Source organism: Aspergillus neoniger (assembly GCF_003184625.1).
Source record: "Aspergillus neoniger CBS 115656 unplaced genomic scaffold BO87scaffold_7, whole genome shotgun sequence".
Classification (NCBI taxonomy): domain Eukaryota; kingdom Fungi; phylum Ascomycota; class Eurotiomycetes; order Eurotiales; family Aspergillaceae; genus Aspergillus; species Aspergillus neoniger.
Genome location: NW_020291135.1, coordinates 153,268 through 173,878, shown reverse-complemented (window position 1 = coordinate 173,878; position 20,611 = coordinate 153,268). Strand labels below are relative to the sequence as shown.

Here is a 20,611-nt window from a genome sequence, read left to right as displayed (position 1 = left end):
GATAATACTAGTTGACTAGTGACTAGCAATGAGGACTGTGCGTAATAAGCTTATCGATAAGGGAGGGACTAGTCCCGAAACGGAGCCCACGTAAACACCAAAACATCGATCGGGCCTCACCGTCCAGTTTCCCTTGAGTTCCAAGTCCATCTCTCTCTCTCTCGCTCTCTCACTCTTTCTCTCCCCCCTCCCTTCCCTAGCTTCTCACTCTCTCCTCCACTCACTAACTAACCCCAACCCCCCCTCCCTTTAACCTAAAGCGTGTCGCATCCCACGCTGAACCTTCCGCCCCCCTTCTTCGCGTTCCGGCGTGCTACTCTTCCCTTGTTTTTGTTTTTCCTTTCTTGCCATGTGTTGGTCTACAGCTCCGTTACCCGGTCCTTAATGCTTCCGTTATTGTCTCTCGTTCAGCGACGGTGCGCTTGTAGCTATATTCGCCCTTTGACTTTCCTACCCCGTTGATACTTCGATCGGACCCCGATACTGCATCATATCGAGTCTTCTGACACGTCAATTGCATCTCCGATCGTTTTCTCCAGCAATCTGACGTCCGCTCTGCCTAGCAATCAGCGGTGGTGGTAGTAGTCGATCTTCGGTCCGCTCGTGCTCGGTCACTTCAGCCGCAATGGCCCCCGCCGCACCCCAGCTCCCGACCCGATTCCCTTGCTGGTGTCGGGCAATATATTCATGGGGTGGAGAAACAAAACGCGACTTGGGATTTGTGGAGGGCGACCTCATTGAGTGCCTAAATGCTGGCGATGGTCAGTGGTGGATGGGCCGATTGCGGCGAGACAGGCGCATGATGGGGTTGTTCCCCTCCAACTTCGTTGAAGTGCTCAGGGAGGATTTCGTACCTGTGCAACGGTCAACGAGCCCCATGCTACCACCTGCCTCGTCGCCGATCACGAATCCAACTTCGGCTCCTAAGAAACAGAAAACGGTCTTTCGGAAGCCATTCCAAGCCCATAAAGAAGCTCTTGCGCCTTCGGGTGAGCTATCCCGGAGCTCGACCTCCTCATCGCCAGTGACCAGTACGATCCCGCAAACTCCACCCCGGGATGGCAGTCTTTCCTCGCGGAAGGTGAAGCCGCTACGCACCCCAACAACCGCTGTAAAGCATCAGAGCTCTTTATCGAGGCCCGTATCCCGGTCCAGGCCTTTGTCCCGTGCGATGTCCCCGCATCCTCCAGCCGAACCAGATCCCCAACTTTCGTCCACCCTTCCTGGGACATACATGGCCCGGTCAAGACCTCCCTCTCGCGGAGTGTCGCCCCATCCGCCAGACCCAGAACTCCACCTTCCTTCCATCCCGCCTGTGCAAAGTGCACCACGCCCCGGACCTCCTCCTCCTCGTGCAGTATCGCCAGCTCCTCCGCCAACAATCGATTACCAGCTTCCATCTCTCCCTCCTATGGAGGTTGCAATCCAGAGACCTGCGTCTCGTGCAGCGTCCCCATATCCGCCTGATGACGTAGATCTTATGCCTCCTCAGGTTCCGAGACACAGCATATCTCTACACCGGCCCTCCTCGCGCGAAATATCTCCACTTCAGCTGCACGAGAGAGAAGACTCGCCGCCCCCGCCACCCCCACCACCACACAGAGTTGCTGTCAATCGTCAGCCGTCTATCGAACCACACGTTCCCATACGCCTAAACATGAATGATCGTTTTGTCACAATGTCAAGGACGCCATCACCGGCTGCCCATTCCGAGGGCCGCGGACACACCCCGTCGCCCCTTCGTGATGCGATGGAAGACGTGATGACTTCATTGGAGGATATGGGGCTGCCCCGAGGCGGACAGTCACCGTCGCCGCAGCCGATGTTCAACAACCCGTGGTCACCGGACGCATATGACAGCTTCCGCGAAACTCGGCCCGTACAAACCTCCCGTCGGCCGCTAACCTCTCTGGGATTTGATGGAGACAAGGAGTACCAATATCATGGCAGTCAGACCCATAGAAATAGCGTCTACGCACATGATCCCTACATGGACGGTCCGCCACAATTGAACAACTATGTACAGAGGATGGAGAGTCGACTTCGGCAGATGCAAGAGCAGAGTCAAAGGGAGGCTGAGGATGCGCAACATTCTGATGAGGAAGCCCCACCGCCTCCTCCAAGAAATGTACCCTACCATGCCCGGCATAACTCAATACCCGCCCAGTACCCAGTGGTAAGAGGACGGAGGTCCGGCCAAGATCTCCGCGGGGACTTGCTCAATCGATCATATACCAATAAGTCCAGCACGACTAACTCTTCGAGCGGGGTGCACAGTACGAGTACGACACAGACGGGAAGCACCGAGAGAACCAGCCAAAGCATCATGAGTGGGCCCTCAGCCGGTGGATTCAGCGCAACCAGTGCGGGTAGTTATGCCAGGAGAGGTACCACTCCGGCCGAGAGACCAAACACGGCAGTCGACACGTTCCGCACGAGAGGCTTCAGCGATGTCTCCCGGGTGCCAAGGCCCGAAACGCCGTTGACCGGTATATCGTACCATTCCAGCCATAATACCTCTCGGCAAGGTGCGTCATCTGCCATACCCTGGTCGTCCGGTGAAGGCGGCGCAGAAGAGCCGACCGCTGTGTTCGGTGGCCTTTCCACACCAAAGGCCAAGAAGCCAGGGTTCTTCAAGAAGATCTTCGAGTCAGCGAAGACAGGCGCTGCCAACGCGAGGAGCAGCATCGCAGTCGGGCACAATGGTGGATCTTCATCGCCCACCAAGGGCAGAGGAATCTCGCCAATCCGTGCTCTGCAATCCAGCCGGGACTCTGCCCGCGAAATGGGGCCTGGCACCAGCGCCATCGATTGGGTACAAGTCCGTCGCGACGTAAACCGCGCAAGCTCGCCCAGTCGAAATGAGAGAATTGAGCGGGCTGAAAGATGCCAAATGATGGACCACCCTGTGATCTATTCGGTGGAGGAACTCTACGAGACGGCGGAAGGCGATGAAAGCATTGACGGCTTGCCGATCAGTGAGCCGACCAACTTCGCCAGTGTCAACCTGAATCTTGTGGACAAGAGCGCGCGTTTTGTCAACAGTCTTCCCCCAATGACGAATCCGGCGAGTTTAGCGCACGGGTATGTCTGCCGCCCTTATAAGAGTGATGTCCAGAGGCTGCGCGCCATCTTTACTTGGGTGAGCGAAAAGATCGCGTGGGATGACCCGGTTGAAGAGATCGGCATCGATTTGAGGCGGGTGCTGCAGACGAAAAGAGGCAGTCCCCAAGAAGTGGCCTATCTGGTCAAGGAGATGTGCGCGGCGGTCGGTCTCCACGCTGAAGCGATCAATGGGTTCCTCAAAGGCCCTGGGGAGATGTTTGACCTGGACGGCCTCTCGCGACCCAACCATTGGTGGAACTCGGTGCTCGTGGATGGCGAGTGGCGCATCATGGACTGTTCGCTGGCCAGCCCTACGAATCCGCGACGGAACCAGTTCGTCACCAATAACACTTCCGTGGCTGAAAGCTGGTATTTCCTGGCACGACCCTTGGAGATTTGCTATACGCATGTTCCTCTTGCTCCTGAAGAGCAGCACATCTGCCCGCCTATTTCACCAGACGTTCTGCTGACCCTCCCGGCGGCCTGCCCACCATATTTCAAGCTGAATATGCAATTTCCCGATTATGATACTAGCATCATCCGGATTGACGGCTTGGAAGTCATGCAGATTCGCCTTTCAGTACCCCCAGACGTGGAATGTGCGGCCGAGGTGGAAGCCCCAGCGTTTGCCCGTGACGCCGATGGTGATTACTTCGAAAGCGGCGAAGTTGTGCGCAAGCGCGCGCTGGTGCAGCCCGACTGGGTCAGTGGACAGAAGCGGATTACGGTGAAAGCTATCCTGCCTGGCGATGAAGGACAGGGCACAGTCAAGGTGTACGCCGGCAAGAAGGGACTGATGCACTCCAGTCGTGATATTCCCCACCCGTTGGCTCTTGCCCTCCCCATGCTCCACAGCAGCGATAACCCGCCGTACGACTTTGTGCTGCGCCATCCGACCCCTCACGCTCAGCGACATGATCTCTACATCATGCAGCCGCAGTGTGCGAAGCTAGCGGTCAACAACACCTTCGTTTTTGCTGTGCGCCAACACCCGGCCTCCCCGGCTTTGTCGTCCGGAAGCAATGAGGCTGGCGTCAGTGGGCGTGTCTCACCGTCGGTCTTCACCCGGCCTGCAAGCGCATTAAGTATGGTTTCCAGTTCCGCGGGTGGTTCCACGGTGTCCGGGGTGTCCAACGAGTTCTCCGCCTCAACATCGGCCATTTCATCCGGCCGATCGATGTCTGGACGCGAAAAGCCGGCCAAGCTGGCGATTCAGTCTCCATCAGGCAAGATCCTCCGTCTGACGCGGAAGCCCGAGCATATGCTCAGCCCTCATACAGGCACGCACGCATTCACCGATGCTCCGGCAGACGGCAGTGTCTGGGAGACGGTTATCAAGATTGGCGAGCGCGGCGTGTGGCGAGGCTTGGTACTGGCCGACCGAGTTGCACGGTGGTGTGTCTTTTGCGAATGGGAGTGTTACTGACCGAAATCCCCAACTGCCGGGCTTGCATTTGGGAACATTTGCCAAGCAAACGCGACTGTAATCTAATCTTTTATTTGTGCTCATCTACGGAGACTTCTTCATCGACATTTGTCTTATTGACAGCATTGCATCCGGTCCGGGACTGGCATCTGTACCAGGACATCATCAAGGGGCAGCAGGACGTGATCTACCCCTACATGTTACTACCATCATATTGAGGCGTTTCCGGAAAGACCATGATGGCGCCGGTGTTATTCTTTTTTTTCTTTTTCTTTTCCTTCTTGACTGTTTCAACAATTTTATTTCATGTTTTTATGCATTATGGTTTCTGAGTTATGGGGCATCATGTCTGATGATATGGCTGTTTGGGGCTCTATTCAGTTTGCAATGAACTTACTGCTACGATCTAGAAGCATGACTAGACTCGGTTGGTGCTGTGAATCAGGTCGGATACATTGAAATTGGTTCTTTTCTCTTCAGTTGTGTTGTGTTGTTGTATCTATTATGTGTTGTGCTGGAGCATTGTGTACTGGCTCACTGGTCATTATCCATCATCAATCGCAGTCAGTCGATTCTGAAGATAGATATAGAACCATATCTGATTTCGACATGGCTGGAGCAAAGCAATTACACAATTAACCCAATTATATCCATCCATCTATATATTCAAAAAGCTTATATACCCAAGAGATATACAAAGTAGATACAAGATTACAAAGACTTCACTGCATCCCTAATCAACGGGGCCACCTGCTTTCGACTCTTCGTAACATCCTCCTGCACCCAGATCCACTTCCTCCACGACTGGTCATCATCTCCACTCACATCCCCCAACTCACTACCTTTACTCTCCTCATCTCCATCCAACACCCTCCACTTCTCCAACCCCAACTGCACACCCGCCTGCTCCTCAAACACCTCCACTCCACGCACACCACCTTCCCCAGTCGCACACACCAACAACTCCCTACAAAACTTCCCTTCCGCACCACTAAATGCCGTCATCACCATCACCACATCCAACTCCTCCCTCTTCGCATAACCCACCACAGCATCAAGTAGGGCCCCGGCCCCGCCCGCTTTCCTCTTCAACCACGGCAACGACCGCACCATGGAACAAATCCCAATCTTCACCCCCTCCCCTTCCCCCTCTCCCTCCCCCTTCTTCTTCTTCGAAGAAGGCACTTCCCTCCACTCCTTATAATCCCTCTCCAAGACCTCGGGAACAGTCAACAAATCCAAACTTCCCTGCTTGGCAACCATCACCTCCTCATAGAACTTGTTATGATCCCAGGGCTTCCCAGCCGCATCCCCATCTCGATTCGAAATCGCATTGATCTTCGATCTGAGGAAACTGTACGCAAGTGTATCCGAGTCCGTGACCTTCTCCTTGGCGGTGAAGTTCGCCGTGTCGATGAGGATGGCGCTCATGGCTAGCTTCGCTAATTGGAGTTTGGATGATAGCTCCGCAGGGGTGGAGGTGGTAGAGGAAGTGCGTCGCCAGCGGTCCATTTTATCCAACATGTTGACGACGAGCGAGGTGCATGACCCGGCCGGTTGGAGGAGGAAGGGCTGGTCTGGGTCTGTGATTGGGGCTAGGAAGTGTTCGTCGACGTGGTGGTCGATGCAGCCGAGGACGGTGAAGGTGAGGTTGGGGAGGGAGGGGAGGGAGCCTTGGCCTCGGGGTTGGGTGGGGGAGCGGTTGGGGAGGGCGTTCCAGTCGACGAGGACGGCGTCGGCGGTTAATTGATTATTGTTGTGGTTGTAGTCTTGGAGGTGAGTTGCAAAGTCGTAGACGGTGAGGATGTGTTCTTGGAGAAGAGGGCCGGCGGACTCGGGCGTGTCGGACCATGTTTCTTCGTCGGGGACTGGGGGGTGCGTGGAGAGCCAGAGGGATTTGATGAATTCGGGGCGGAGACGGCGTAGTTCGGGACCTGCGGGGACGGTAGGGAGGTTGATTAGGGGGACGTGAGGCCGGGGATGGGCGAAGGAGGCGTAGACAATGGCGGAGATGATGGAGTCGAGGTCGGCGGAGGGGTTGCCGATGACGTAGATGGGGGATTCGGCGCGGGAGAGTCGACCGGCGAGAAAGCGGTGATGGGTTTGGAGGGCTTTGGAGAGGAATTGGAAGAGGCTGTGTTCGGGAGGAGGCATTGTAGCGGTTTAGCAGGGAGGATGTGCGGTGAGATTGGGATTGATGATGTTGTTTGGAGTCGAAAATATAAGATGAGGGGATAATTCCTCATCGGGGAATCTCCGCCGCGGAGAGGCAGAACTTGACCGCCTATGGCATCATCACAGTTGAGATATTCAGTTATTCATGGTATCATCTGGATATCAACATTGCATCTCTTCAAGTAGGATCTCTTTTATCTTGGTATTACTCTGCTGTAAGTCAATTCCACTCTCAATTCGTCGGTATCCACTTACTAATCCTCAGGCTCTAGATATACTACTCCTACTACTCCAACTGAACTTTCCCAATATATACTCCGCACCACCTCCACTCCTATCCCAAACTCACAACATCACACTCACTCTCAACATCATAATCTCATATTGTCCCCCTCCAAACTACTCTGCTATAACACCATGATCCCCCTCCCCACCCCCTTCTCCCAAATCCCCCGCTACCCCCTCCTCTACGCAACCCCCTCCCCCATCCACCCACTCCCAACCCTAACCAGAACCCTCCTCCAATCCCCATACACAACCCCCAAGACCACCTCGAACATAAACCCAAACACAAACATAACCCTGCACCTCAAACGCGAAGACCACGCCTCCCCCCTAACCTCCAGCGGCAACAAATACCGCAAACTCGAGTACCTAATACCGGACATTCTCTCCCCGACACCCAAATACGGCTCTCTAGCACCAGGACCCGATCACGGCACCCTCACAGCATCCTCACAGGAGCAACATACCAATAAGAAGAAGAACAGCAAGGAAGTGACCCTAGTAACCGAAGGCGCCCTCCAAAGCAACCACACCATCCAAGTAACCTGCATCGCGAACCACCTGAACCTCCCACGGCCGGTGATTATCCTCCACAAGGCGACGGGGGGCGGGTACGCCCAAGTACCAGATAAGAGTCTGTTTGAGAGGACGGGGAATGTCCAGGTTGCGAAGTTATTAGGGGCTGATGTGAGGGTCTTGGATGTTTCAGCTAATGTTACAACGTCTACAAATAAAGACGAAGACCAAGATGGGGTACACTCGATCTTCACAACCCTCCAATCCGAAAACAAACATCCCTACTGGTTTCCCTCCGGCGCAAGCCTCCACCCCCTTGGTGGACTGGGGTACGCGCGATGCGCATTCGAAATAGCGTACCAGGAAACCCAACCCCAACCACAACCCGGGGCTCCCAATCTCGGAAGAATAGACTACATCTTCGTGGCATGCGGCAGCGGGAGTACCCACGGGGGATTAATCGCGGGGTTAAAGCTCCTCGAGAGGCACGAACAAGAAGATATCAGCACTGCCCACCGCCCACCTCGAAAGATCATCGGCGTGCTCACGTCCCCGACACGCCCACGAAGCTACCACGAGAATAGAGTATTGCAGTTTGCGCGCCAAGCGGGAAGACTCATCGGGATCGAGGATGTGGAGAGGGAGATAACGATGGAGGATGTACATGTTGATGAGCGGTTCGCGGGCACGGCGTATGGGGAGGTGGATGATCGGACGGGGGATATGGTGCGGTTGATGGCGAGGGAGGAGGCGGTGTTGTTGGATCCGGTGTATACGGGGAAGGTGGCGAGGGGGATGGTGCATTGGGTGAGGGAGGGGGAGGTGGGTAGGGATTGGGTTGCCAGGGGGGGAGGGGAGGGAGATGGGGTTGGTGTTAATGTGTTGATGGTGCATACGGGGGGACAGTCTGCTTTGAGTGCGTATGCGGATGTTGTGTAGATACATATTTGCTGTTGCGGTGGCTGTGTGGGTTGTAGATCTTCATTAGAGCTAGTGCACATAGGCTGAGGAATAAGGTCTACTGTATTGAACGATTGTTGGTTAATGTCACATCGAACGCGCTCATCGAGCGACTGACTAAAAAATAAAAATACTGGAGAAAGCGCAAAGATAGCAGTGTACATTGGCCTGAGAAAACAAAAGCCACCCCTTGGAAGAAGGAACAGTGAAATCACACACAAACAACTATCAAATAAGAATAAGACAGGAAAACACCACGCAATGCGGAGACGGACTAGCCAGGTCTCCGTTGTCTTCGTACACCGAAGTCGTACAAATCACAAACCACAACATAAATTTTAAACAGGATCAAGATCCCATCCGAGCGAATCGAAAAAGACTTTAAGAGCAAAACAGCTGGCATCCCAGTGAACAACAACACCGTTAACAATCCAGGAACAACACAAAGCCACCAGCAAGTCTGGAAACGCCGCAGAATGCCGTGTCATGCAACGTTAAAAGGTTAAGGAAAGAGGACAGTTTGAGAAAGAGAAAATCCGGACATCCCCATGAACCCACTAAACATACTATCGGTCAAGTGGTCGTGAAAAAGTTTTTTTGGACTATCGGTAGGAAAAGGTTCGATCAAAGCTCATCAGCATGGTCGTCTGCCTCGGCATGGCCGTTGGTGTCCCCGTTCAATTTGTGATCAGGCGAGTCTGCATCAGGCAAGCCATCAGAGTCATCTCCGTTGCTCACGTCGAGAACCTCAAGCGCCTCGTTGGCGTGCGTGTTCTCCATCAGCTCCGGTTCAGGTTCTTGGTCCGGATCCTGATCTTGGTTCGTCAGGTCGGCGAACACATCGTCGAGGTTCTGGCGAGGACTGCTGTCGAAAGGATCACGGCTGTCCACATCCACTCCAGGAGGCGCGTCATTGTGGTCTCGGGTATACCGAGGAGAGCTGAAGAGGGACGTGTCTAAACCCTGGTGCGGTAGTGTGGGCGAACGCGGAGGGAACGACGGCGAGTCGGCCGAAACATGAGGTAAGAACGCAGAGGAGCCTGGTGCAAACGCCGGGGTAGACTCGGTGGCAGGAAGTGAGTAGTTTGCAGAGAAAGGATACGGCGGGTTTGGAGCATCGGCCATCGGCGTCAGCGTAGGACCACTGCGGCCCGAATCCGAGTTCGAGCCGTCGCCGGGCGTCTGGAGTATGGAAGGGCGGCCAGTCTGAGATTCAATTGACTTGCGCTTGGCAAAGTTGGGCTGCTTAGTGCGAAGGTGAGGAGGCAGGTCTTCAGGCCGCTCCACGCCGAGCTGAGCCATGATCTTCTGCTGCTTCGTGGGGCGGGGCTTCCGAGTGGAAAGCGACTGTTCCAGGATCGGCGGAGGCTCGGGGGCAACAGGCGCCCACTTATGGATCTCTTGTCGGAAGAAATTCGTCTCATATGCCAGGAGAACCTCCGCGCCCTCAATTTTCCGCAGGTAGAAGATCAACGTGGGGACCTCCTCCGTAGTGGTGCAAGCAGCATTGGTGAAGCTGTGGAGGAAGTCCCGGAAGGTCGTGGCTTGGTTGATAATATTATCCAGGATCTCCTCCTCGTCCGGTTGGAAAGGCAGACCAGCAATCTCAGCCTGCCATTCCAAGAGATCCTCCAACTTGGGCCGGGCAGCATCTCGAGGGATCTTCTGGCGCCAGTCGCAGATCGGGCACGTGTATTTGTCAAATTCTTTGACTTTGCCCCTTGCAATCTTCAGACACTTGCCGTGGTACCTGCACACGAAGTAAGCATTGTATCCCCCTTCGAAAAAGCATCAACAAACTTACCATTCGTGACAAACCTCACACTCGATCATCATGCCAGCTTCCGAGTGTCTGCAGATGCAAAACACATCCCGTTTCCGCGACTTCCCACCACCCCACATACTTGGAGTGCTGGTACTTTCTAGCAAACCATCTGGGGTATTATCTCGCGATGCCGGTTCGACAGGCGGCCGACAGCGATCTTCCAGATCGAAGCAATATGAATTGCGCTTCTCAACATACTCCATATGTGACTTCAGGATGTGCAGCGGGGCATTCGCCTTGCCAAATAATTTCTTGCCCTTCCTCATCCAATCCTCATGACGCTTTTGCTCACGCTCAAGGTCAATCGCACCAGTGGGCCGGCTGTTCAATTCCTCCAGAGAATCCATGAGCTCCCGGACTTCCTTGTACTTGGGACGGTTGCGAAAATCCGGATCCCGGCTCCGGTCATACAGACTCTGGATCCTGCGCTGCGCTTCGCGTTGTTTGGTCAAAATTGCGTCTACACTTGCCAGGGTATCAGGGGACACTGGGAACCGGGATGCCTGCGCAGACAAGGCCTCGAGTTGCTGGTAGTGAACGGCTTCTACGGACATCAACTCCTTGGCTTTTGCTTCCCAGGCCTCACCGTGGCGACACAGATCCTTGAAGTGGAGTAGGTGGTCGTTGGTCTCCGATAATCCTAGTTGCTCGCCGGCCTGGATGATTTCCTGACATTCCTTCAAGGTCAGGTACCGATCCCGTTTGCGACGGGCTTCCTCGTTCCATTTCATTTGCCGGAGTATGTGCTCTAGTCCCTCAACCTCGGGTATATCCACGTTGAAATTGCGCGCGGATTCCACCAGATCCTCGACTTCCTGGACCGATCGGATGTTGGGGTTCATGAGGGCAACGTTAACGTCCTGGCGGAATTTCTCGATCTCGCGGGTCTTCTCTTCCAGAGCCGCCATCTGTGGACAGTCGAACGACAGTTTATCAGCCTCTGCAAGAAGGGCGTAGATGTTTTCTACTCTGCGAACTTCACGATCACGTTCTTCCAGCTGCGCAGCTTTAGAAGTCCCCTTGCGCCACGCCTTCTCGTTCTTCCTCCGGTTCTGCTGCTTCCGGGTAATGTAATTGGTTGCTTCTTCAACCCATTTATCGCAACGCTGGACGAAAGCCGCGAGATCTTGGAGACCAGGCAAATGGTATGGGATTTTCTCACCTTCATTAAGTAGGTTATGAAGGACCTTCAATTGGGGCTTCGGCTCGTCTTCCAGCATTTTGTCGAGCTTTTCTCCCCAGGCCTCCGGGATCCTGGCGCGTTCCTGGACCTTTAGTACCAAGGCCTTCAAGGCATCATCACCTATTCGATAGCGCAGTGTGTGGTCCGGGCCAGTTAACCTTTGTGTTAGCGGTTCGCCACAACAACCATACGTTTCCACGTGGGGCAGGCACACAGTCTTCCCAGTCTTATGGCATCGGAACTGCGCTAGATAAGTATAGGCCTTGCAATACTGGCACTGATAATCATCTTCGGGCAGGTCTTCCTCCTCAACCACAAACTTGAGTTGACAATTCCCAGTAGCTGCAGGGTCTTCAGAATACAGGGTGCAATTGTGCGGAGCCAGCTCCCGATGTCGGGTGGCGAACGTCGCTCGATCGCTCAATTCCCGCGCGCAGGCACGCTGGAGTGCTGGTGCCAACCACTTGGCCGTGGTGATAGATTGATCACGAGCTGCAGCTGTCAAAAGAAGCTCGTCATGGGAGAAACACGGGTGTCGACGGAAATCTTGAAGGCGCTGCACCCCCATGGCACCCCAGGGTTCCCAGTCCGCAGGCGCAAAGTTGACAGCCTCGTTAAAGTTGAAGCCATGGTTGAACCCGGCATGGTACGCCTGCGGGAAGGTGATCACGAATTGACCCGCCCGCTGATCCAGTGCATACACTCTAACACCGGCCTTTCTCAGTTGATCCGGGGGCATTAGCGTGACCAGCTGGAACAGAAGGTCGGGTTGGCCCTCAAACAGCTCCGGTACCGCCTGCCGCATGGCTTCCTCGAATGCCTCGGCATCCGCGCCGGGAATGCCGTACCAAGTCTTGGTGGCACCAAAATGCTGGTAATTGGCCGAATAAGCATAATGGTCTTCATTGTGCCAGCAGAACGTCGAAAAGCACATGCCAACATAGACCCAAGGGACAGTCATGCCGGAGATGTCTGACTTGATATGGCGGAACAGGGAGTCACCGTGGAAAGGCATCACGTTCAGATTCCAAGGATCAACCGAGTAGGGATCCAGCGGATTCCGTTCAATGGTGGGAAAACCACTTCCATGCGTGGTTGAATGGATATCTGCACCGTACTCGACCTCGACCGTCTCCGTCAAGCTCTCCACCAGTCGCCAGAATTCGCGCTCAACATCATCCTCAGATTCACGTCGGTGAGTATTGAGCACGGGGTCAAAAGGCATCTTGGAGGCGAAGTAGCTTTTCTTGAAGTTGTTCGCCTTCTCTTGGAACTGCTTGAGCGAATATACGCCGCCCTCTTCGAAGCCAAATTCGCCGGTACCGACCAGGCACTTGGGACAATGCCAGTCATACTCAGGGACCGTGGTCAGGGGTGGATCGAGACAGGTTTTGTGATACCCATGATCACAACTATCACACACTAGAATCGACGAGCGTTCCTCCGATTTGCCACATATTTCGCATTTCTGGCTCTAGTTAGCACTGCGATAATGTAACAATGAAGAATAACATACATCACCCGTCTTCCGGTGATCACTCTTGCGTTGCCGAGGTGGAGCAGGACGCAGGAGGCTCATGTGTGAGCCCGATACAGTGGGCAGGGGCGCATCTGAGCAAGAAGGGTTAGACTGCGACTACTACGTCTACAGTAAATAGGCACATACCTTTCCGAAGTCGCTTGCTCCGTCGACCATTAGCATCAACTTCACCGTTTTCAGCCTGCGATGCACTTTCGTGGCTGATCGCGCGCTTCATTGGCGGACCCGCATGGCCATTGGAAGCGGCGCTTGGATTGGCCGGATGCTCAGCGATACTCTTCGGGGTGAGAGAGCCATTGTCTGCTTCCCGCTTCACGGCGGGGCCACTATTCACAGCCACAAAAGATGGTGATCGATTGACAGCAGTGAAACCGCTCGAGCCAGCATTCACGGGTGTAAATCCAGACGCAATCGGCCGAGCAGGCTCGATGGGCGGTGTGGGCTTCTCTGGAGTTGCCTCGACCTCCTTTGCCGCACTTGGAGGCGCAACTGGATTGCTCGGTGCGGGCTGAGGCGTGGCCGATGGCGTGGCGCTGTCAAGTGATACAGGCTTTTTGGGCATGGGAGAATGGTTCGGGGACGGTGTATAAGGACCACCATGTTCCAGCTCCAATTGTTGCTGAACCCCGGGCTTGGCCACACGCAGATACTCTTCGTATGGCTGAAGCCATCTTTGATACGAATTCTTGAGCGATGTGGAGAGCGAGGACATGATTTTGCCACTGTAGCCCAAGTCGCGCCCAATCTCGGCCCATTTCTTCATCTTGCAGACTTGATCAAAGCCACCACGGACCTCCACCGCCTTTTTCAGTTTGTACAGATCCAGCGGACGCTTGTCGACGCTCGGGAATCGGTTGAGGTTGGTGCCATGTTGCTTGTGAAACTTGGCCAATTGATCGAGGTAGTTCAAGTTTGCACGAGTTCCTGAGTCCGCGTCAGAACTGGGCTGCGGAGCTCCACCGGCAGCTTGTTTGGCTAAGCGCGGGGGCATACCTCCTTCAACCGAGTTGAGCTCCTGCCGACGGGTTTTGAAATGGAATCGCTAGAAGAACGCGTTGGTCAGCCCTATTTAGCCCCCACAGGATATCCCAGACTGGAGTCACTGCAGCTCTTTGTTTGCTCCACACCAAGCAAACAAGATTCGCAGGAACACTCGCATACCTCTGTATCTATAGCAAACGTTGGTTGCCAGTTCTCAGGCGGAATGATCCGGCAAATTCCATATTTCTTCCCCTCCGGCGCGATCTTGCGGATGTATGCCTCGGGATCCTTGAACTCCTCCTCTGTCGGCCGGAAGGTGGGTGCCTCTTGTAAACCATGGGGGCGCACTCGTGTACTCGGTTCGCGAGGGGCATTGGATTGTCCACGGCGCTCGACGGTGGACAAGTCGAGGGGTTCGGACCTGCGAGCGCTCAAGGGAACATTGTGAGAATGCGATGGGTGAGTGCTGGCCGATCGAGTGGGTTGGCGACTCGTTGAAGGCTGCAGGCCTGTAGAGGCGCCTCCAGCAGAAGCCGGAGCCACCATTTCTGAGGGGCGACAATGGTATCGAGGCGAGAGAGAATTTGCGCGTGGTTTACCGCGGACGGAAGGGGGCCAGCATCCGATGCGAAAAACACATGGAGGAGGGCCAGATCAACTGAGAGAGATGGAGTTTAGTGTCGAGAACCGAGGATAGAACACCTGGTGAGATTGGATGAAGGAAGAAGAAAGTAGGGCCGAGGGATGGATGGGGAGGGGAAGGAGATGGGGAGATAGCGAGGGAGGTGAAATTGATGATGATAGAGTAGCAAAAGGGCAGCCAGCCAGCAGATGGACTGTCAAAGGGCAGGCCGAGATGAACCCGGGAGGGCTAGTGTGGAGAATCTCGGAACAGGAACAAGGATTGGAAGAATAACGTGCTCACCCCAGGTAAAGAAAAAGCCGGTCAGCAGACAGAGAGAGTTGGGAGGGAAGAAGAGAGGGATGAGAAAGAGAAGGAGATCGGGGGGAGGATCAGAATCCCGTAGCAGGGGTGTTTTCCGTAGGGTAGGGAAAGTAGTAGTAGGGGAAGTAGGAGGTTTAGTTTAGAAAATGGGGGTTGAGATTTAGCAGTCGTGACGATTGGAGGAATTGACCGTAGCCGGAAGTAGTCCTAGCTAGTAAGGTAGTTCGCAGGGAAAGCCACTTGGGCCAAACCAGGTAGTAGTAGTAGTAGTTTAGTTAGTAGTTGATGGGGCACAGCTTGGGCTTTTTAGCTGACTAAGAAGACAATCATGGATGAAAACTGATCGTCTAGATAGTAAGTCAGTCTAGTCTGGTTATCGAGATGTAAGTAAGTAGATAGATAGGAAGGTGTTGTTCCTATCCACAACTTTTCCCCGTCCCGTCAGACCTGAACTGGAGAAAGAGGACCACCAACCCCAAGTGGATCGGCAACTGAAGAAAAACAATCAGATGCCGAATTCGTCTGGAGAAAAAAAAGAAGGAATGGATGGAACGGAAGATCGAGAAAATATGCTAAGGGGAAGAAGGGTGTGCAGAAAAAAGGGAAAAATAGGAGAGGGAAAGTAAAAAGGATAAATCGAGACGAATGGAAGGGGAAAAAAAGCAAATGGGTGAAGAAAAAAGAAAACGTACTTCACAGTAAGAAAGTCAGAAGCAGCAAGTCAAGCCAAGTCCATCCGTCAAGAGAGAGACAGCGAGAAATGGAAATCGTCCTCTCGATCCATGATTTGCATCTGGATAGTCTGGCCTCAGGCAGCTAAGAAAGGGTAGCGAATACAACAAAAGCGGTAATCAGACATTCCAAAATAGGATAGGCTCTGTTACCCGTATAGTTGTATGGAAACGGGAAAGATACCAGCTGGACTTCATTCCATCCACTTCTTGCCCGCAAACGGTGATGTAACGACTTTCGACGACCTCGGAAGAAGGGAAACTTTTTCCTGCCTTTCCACTTTTCCAATATCCCCAAACTCAATACCCATCTTTTCTCTCTTGGATTAACACAACCTTTCCTAGCTAGCACCTACCTTATTATTACTTCTACCTTTGTACTATACATTTTACTGGTAATACTCTATATAAAAAGCTTATGGTCATATTCCAGAGAGGAAGGTCAAAAAGTAATATAATACTGCTTATTCCTAATGGCACGTTTGTGTTTGATTTTCGCTATTGACTACTTAGTCTGTATAAAGCTCCTACTTACATACAAGTGAAGCTCAGCTCCACCGTCCTGTTCTACTGCAGGAGATGGAAGTTTCGATTAGAGACAACAAAGAAAAAGAAAATAGAAAGGGCTGGACAAAAGGAAACATTGCATGGCATATTCATTCAGAGAGAAAAAGAAACACTATAATATTACTAAGAAAGAATATTTAATTGCGCACGCCATCGGGGTTTGAAGGTCCAAGAAAAGTCCCTTCGGATGGAAAAACCCCAAGGGTAAGACAGAGAAGAAGGTACAGATAGGTATGGGTCTGGTTATGGGTATGGGTATGGGGCGGTAAATTCATGACCACATCATCCTTGATCTTACAGGGGAAATTGAACGAACGGAGTCGGCCGGGTTGCTTAGCTCAACCATATCAGGCTTTATCCTCACGTCGTGGCATATCTTGCCCACAACAAACGACCCCGTCCCATTTACATTGGCATTAGCAAAAGTCTATCAGGATGGGCAGATGGCAATAAGAGCATCCGGAGAAATCGCTGAGACTCTACGGAGTAGCCGAGTCTCTGATCTCCGCATGAGATGTTGGGAGGGTTCTGAAGGAGGGAGGCAGGTATGATACGCATTCCTGAGTGTGACACGTCAACCATGGTCCGGAACCGACCACAAAATATCTCAAATCAGAGGGGTATAAGGGCACACAGACCAAACACAATGAGAATAATAATAATATAGTGTACCATAATACCAACCCATGGGAAACTCCACCGGGCAGGCCGTCTCCCTACAATTATCCCTTGGGCTGGTAATAGCATCTGGCTAGGGAATAATGGCTACCGTCGTCCTCACTAGCCTAATCTAGGGAAATCATGCAATGCTCACTTCCCTAGCCCCGATCATGCCCAGTTCAGATCACATGCGCCCACCAGCTTACGGGTCGAGCTTTTCCGGACTTCGGGGACCCAGTCTGTACGGTCCGCAGGAATGCGGGTGAAAATGGGATAGTCTGTCTGTCTGGGCTGGGTGGGATGGGGAGGAACACCCCTCTCTCCCCGAGGCTATCGATGGCTATCCCTTGTGCTTCCTCGTCGTCGCCCCGAGTATGCATTCATATTGTTGTGGCTCATATTGCCGAGCAGATGTCAAGCACGATTGTCAATCAGCTGCAGAGTCGTCTGCAGTACTTATGTCAGGCTGTAGTGGCACAGTACTTTGCACCCGGCTAATTAGACGTTCGATGATCCCATCCTGTAGAAATTCTAGATCCGCTAGGTTTCCTTTTTCTTGGCTCTCTTTTGTTCCTTTTCCGCGTCGTCTCCTTTGTCCGCTTTGCTCCGTACTGATCCCTGGCACGTGTCATGCAATTTCCAAATGGGGTTGTTGATGGGGACACGGCAACCCCCTTCATTGCCAGCCATCATTGCCATGAGTGGTTGAGCCTCACTCGGCCGCTGTCCAGACTAAGTAGATCGAGCTTTATCACTGCATCAACAGGCGAGCAAGATGGTGTTGACATATTGACAACAGTAGCCATGAAGAGCAAGCAAATGGCTCAAAAATCCCCTGCAGGTCATCGGGCGCAACAAGCAAAAGAAAAGAGTTACATACATACTCCGTAGATGCTACCGCGCATTGAGAAAGTTGAGTCCCGAGCAGCGCTCAGTATTCTGGAATGTCATGTGACTAGGGGTATTCCTGCTGGAGCAACAGCTGATCGATCGACCAAATCCGCGTAGATCTTGAACGCCAAACTGATCTAGATCGCAAGCATTCGCATACGCGCAGTTCTTGCAGAAACGCCTCTTTTCATCAATATCTACTTGATTCAGATGGTATGCGTCACTAGCCCATACTGTACCGAACTCGATCATCTCGATAACTAGTGAACGAGCCTTGTTTATCTGCTGCAATGGACGATGCAGAGGTTGATCATACTAAACCAATCCCGGCCTACTACTGCTGTTACCTGCTGCGTTCAACCAAACAGCGCACTTCCTTGTATATTGGCTCCACTCCACATCCTGCCAGGCGACTTGCGCAGCACAATGGAGATTCCAAAGGCGGCGCTCGCAAAACAGCCAAGGACGACAAAAGACCGTGGGAAATGGTCTTGCTCGTCGAGGGCTTTACGAGCCGCGTGGCTGCGTTGCAATTCGAGTAAGCAACCATGGACACACCATCGCACTCTTGTTACACTGCAGATCTAATAGCCTTGTAGGTGGGCGTGGCAGAACCCAAAGATGTCTTCGCAGCACCCGGCGAATCGCCACCAGATCGACTTAGAGACTGGCGAAGCGACAGGCACCTCAGGGGTTCAGCCCAGTACCGAAACCGGCAAGGCTAAGCATCGAGGTCGTGGTTCCCGGAGATCCTTGAAGGCCCATTTAGAAGATTTGCATCTTTTCTTACGTTCGACCTATTTTTCGAAATGGCCGCTAAGATTACGGTTCTTCAACAGAGACGTCTACCAGCTGTGGACGACATGGTGCGACCGCGTTGATGCCTTGCTTCCCGATCATGTCCGGACCGTTTTAGATGGGGACTGTCCTAAGGACCATCTGTCATGGGCCGACGAGCCGAGAGTACGAAGCGTTGAACATATCAAGGTCGACTACAGCCATATCTATGACTACGTAGAGAAGTCCCATTTCTTGCTGGATGATCCCAGCGATTTGCGTTGCAAAATATGCCATGAAAAGGTTGTTCCCAGTGAAAAACTAGCTGTAGTTTGCCCCCGGGCAAGCTGCTACTGCATCAGCCATTTATTATGTCTGTCAGCTAGGTTTCTGGAGCACGCCGAGGAGCCCGAGCAGCTCGTTCCGATTGATGGAAAATGTCCTCTATGTAATAAGGTCATCCAATGGTCGACGATGATGCAAGAACTGAGCCTCAGAATTCGAGGACCAAGTGAGTCACGTGCCATTTTGCAAAAGGCAAAACGAGGCCGTGCAAAGGCGCCTGATCCTATCCATGAAACAAGCGCCGTTGATAGAGTAGCCAGCGCGTTCGAAAACCCAGGAAGCCGAGCCGCATGCGCCGAGAGTGCGTCAGTTGGCGTCAGCGACGGTCTTGATGTGGACCATCATGACGACGCTAGTTTGGATGAAAATTGGACGGAGTCGTTAGATCTGGATCCGAATTTCGATGAACTCTTGGACCGCCCAAAGGACCATAAGATGGAGTCGTCTAGGGTGGAGATCATCATAGACGACAGTGACTGCGAAGAGATGGAGGAGCTGGGATGAATCTCATATTTGCTTCGCAGTGTTTCTCGCTATTCCTCCTTGGGAGGAAGTTAAGCTGCAATTGACACGAATCGCTTCAATGGCCCAATGGCGTCCAAGCGAGCTATGCAGTCCACCACGCTCTTCTCGATGTCCACCGAAACAGCTTCGAATGACCTGCCAGCATCGATCACGTGAATTTCACCGCTGCGTTGGACACGGAAGATGGTTTGGAACAGTTCCCGCACCCGGGTTTGCATAGTCTCATTTTCATAGCGTTCGGCACCGAAGCCACCGCGCTTGGCCGCTTCGTCCGGAGCGATACTCAGGAAAACGCACAGGTCAGGCTGGGGCAGCCCGATCTCCGGGGTCCAAGCCCACTCCAGGGACAAGGTGGGATTGGCCTTGGCGGCCGAGTACACGGCACCTGAATAGGAGTAGCGGTCCACAATGACAGTGATGCCCGCTGCTATATCCTCCTCAATAGCCTGAGCAATTTCCCAGCGATTGGCAGAGAAGAGGAGATGGATGGAATGGTCGTCCAACTGTGACTGGCCACGTAGATAGCTATCGATGAGCTTTCCAATGGGAGTGGTCCGGTCTGCAGAAGTGTGGATTAGAGCGGTGCTCATGAGGACAACTAAAACAGGAAGGGGAGCTACCTGGGAAGCGAATGTACTTGACCGAATGGGCTAGTTCTTGTAGTTTCTGGTGTAGAGATTCGCACTGACTGGACTTGCCCGCGCGGTCCAGCCCCTCAACTACAATGAGAGCCCCGCGTCGCGCGGGAGGAGCTTGTGCAGCCATGTTGTGCAGTGTGCAGGGGGGTCAATTGACAACCGGAGAGTTTCACAGAGTGAAAATGAGAATGAAGAGCCTCAAGGAAACTCAATTTTCTATCCGTAACTCACCACAGATAAGAAAGAGGAGCAGAGGTGTGCCATGAAAGAGAGATGAAAGTGGCTTGACGCGCGGGTCGCGACGAGCTGGAGGGGATCTTGCCCGTTTGGGAATGGCGTCCATCGTGACTCCATCTGCTCCATTCTGGGATTGTCAGTTGGCGATACATCTTCTGTAATGTAATTCAGAACAGCAATATTCCTCGTTTACAGTACATTCAATACTAGACACATTTCTTCATCGACCGTTTTGAAAATTTCGAGATAGTCCTAACCAGACATTGGGGAATACATCAATACTATCGAACCCACCATC

The 20,611-nt window shown here is 53.1% G+C and overlaps 5 protein-coding genes across 5 annotated transcripts; 3 read left to right on the top strand and 2 right to left on the bottom strand.

The window, feature by feature from the left end:
- The first annotated feature begins 243 nt into the window (after positions 1–243).
- Positions 244–5,654, top strand: BO87DRAFT_404665 (putative SH3 domain protein (Cyk3)). Its single transcript, XM_025625880.1, has 5 exons — positions 244–3,832; positions 3,866–4,500; positions 4,655–4,781; positions 4,865–4,911; positions 5,251–5,654. The coding sequence occupies exons 1-5, from the start codon at positions 626–628 to the stop codon at positions 5,591–5,593; spliced, it is 4,359 nt and encodes a 1,452-aa protein (XP_025482441.1). The 5' UTR covers positions 244–625; the 3' UTR covers positions 5,594–5,654.
- Positions 5,655–7,123: 1,469 nt separating this feature from the next.
- BO87DRAFT_456675 (1-aminocyclopropane-1-carboxylate deaminase/D-cysteine desulfhydrase) lies at positions 7,124–8,446 on the top strand (the record flags this gene model as incomplete). Its single annotated transcript, XM_025628743.1, has 1 exon — positions 7,124–8,446. The coding sequence occupies one exon, from the start codon at positions 7,124–7,126 to the stop codon at positions 8,444–8,446; it is 1,323 nt and encodes a 440-aa protein (XP_025482440.1).
- Positions 8,447–9,091: 645 nt separating this feature from the next.
- BO87DRAFT_423289 (putative PHD transcription factor (Rum1)) lies at positions 9,092–14,542 on the bottom strand (the record flags this gene model as incomplete). The annotated part of the gene is made up of 5 exons (XM_025627158.1): positions 9,092–10,217; positions 10,272–12,943; positions 12,992–13,086; positions 13,142–14,057; positions 14,177–14,542. 5 exons carry the CDS (start codon positions 14,540–14,542, stop codon positions 9,092–9,094), a joined length of 5,175 nt encoding a protein of 1,724 aa, XP_025482439.1.
- Positions 14,543–18,081: 3,539 nt separating this feature from the next.
- Positions 18,082–19,417, top strand: BO87DRAFT_302071 (structure-specific endonuclease subunit SLX1; the record flags this gene model as incomplete). Its single annotated transcript, XM_025619189.1, has 2 exons — positions 18,082–18,329; positions 18,391–19,417. The coding sequence occupies 2 exons, from the start codon at positions 18,082–18,084 to the stop codon at positions 19,415–19,417; spliced, it is 1,275 nt and encodes a 424-aa protein (XP_025482438.1).
- Positions 19,418–19,467: 50 nt separating this feature from the next.
- Positions 19,468–20,203, bottom strand: BO87DRAFT_302610 (bifunctional thymidylate/uridylate kinase; the record flags this gene model as incomplete). The annotated part of the gene is made up of 2 exons (XM_025619210.1): positions 19,468–19,997; positions 20,059–20,203. The coding sequence occupies 2 exons, from the start codon at positions 20,201–20,203 to the stop codon at positions 19,468–19,470; spliced, it is 675 nt and encodes a 224-aa protein (XP_025482437.1).
- Between the last annotated feature and the right edge of the window lie 408 nt (positions 20,204–20,611).